At 47.2% G+C, this 886-nt stretch overlaps 1 protein-coding gene across 1 annotated transcript; it reads left to right on the top strand.

Moving 5' to 3' along the window:
- Positions 1 to 138: 138 nt before the first annotated feature.
- LOC108626573 (uncharacterized) lies at positions 139 to 573 on the top strand (the record flags this gene model as incomplete). The annotated part of the gene is made up of 1 exon (XM_018027309.1): positions 139 to 573. A coding segment is annotated over exon 1 (435 nt), but the record flags the coding sequence as incomplete, so codon positions are not given.
- Between the last annotated feature and the right edge of the window lie 313 nt (positions 574 to 886).

Below are 886 nucleotides of genomic sequence, written 5' to 3' on the forward strand. Positions count from 1 at the left end.
CCCTCAGCGTTCCGGCCCATATGCCTGCTCGACGAAACGGGTAAACTGCTAGAGAGAATAATAGCTGGAAGAATAGAATCTCATTTAGATAGACTCACCGAGGGTATTGCCCCGTGGCAATTTGGTTTTAGAAAAGGGATGAGCACCGTTGATGCGATCAGCAGAGTAAAGAGCCAGATCCAAACATATGTACAGGAGAATGGAGCAGCTGTCGCCATCAGCCTTGACATAGCTAACGCCTTTAACTCTCTTCCATGGTGCTCGATATTAGACGCTATGGAGGAGCTGAAATTTCCGGACTATCTGAAGGAGATGGTGACAGCCTACCTGTCGAACAGAACAATTATGTACATTAACGCGGAGGCCAAAGTTCAGGAAAGGAGCATATTATGTGGAGTTCCTCAAGGATCGACTCTTGCAGCTCCGTTATGGAACGTCGGGTACAACAGAGTTCTGAAAACGCCCATGCCACCGAAAACACAAATAACAGGGTATGCTGATGATACGATCATCGTTGCAGGAGGCAGAACGATAGAGAGGGCCATTAATAGAGCAGAAATCGCGGTCGCGAAGGTACTGCGAAGGATTGGCTCAACTGGGCTCAAGGTTGCCACAAAGAAGACACTGGCTACCTGTTTTGTGGCCGATGTACGTCGTCGATCGCTAGTGAAAACGATAAGGATTGGTCAGGACCAAATAGAAACACGACCGAACTTTAAGTATTTAGGTATTATCATCGACTCGAGATGGAAATTCGAAGACCATGCCGAAAATGTCATGTCAAAGCTCCTGGGCATGATGAATGCGCTCCGAGGAATTCTCCCAAACGTAGGAGGTCCCCGGACAGAAGTGAGACGATTATATATGAGTATCTTTAACTCCATAG

The sequence above is a fragment of the Ceratina calcarata genome, unplaced genomic scaffold (assembly GCF_001652005.2).
Source record: "Ceratina calcarata isolate Rehan_Ccalc_2016 unplaced genomic scaffold, ASM165200v1 scaffold4192, whole genome shotgun sequence".
Classification (NCBI taxonomy): domain Eukaryota; kingdom Metazoa; phylum Arthropoda; class Insecta; order Hymenoptera; family Apidae; genus Ceratina; species Ceratina calcarata.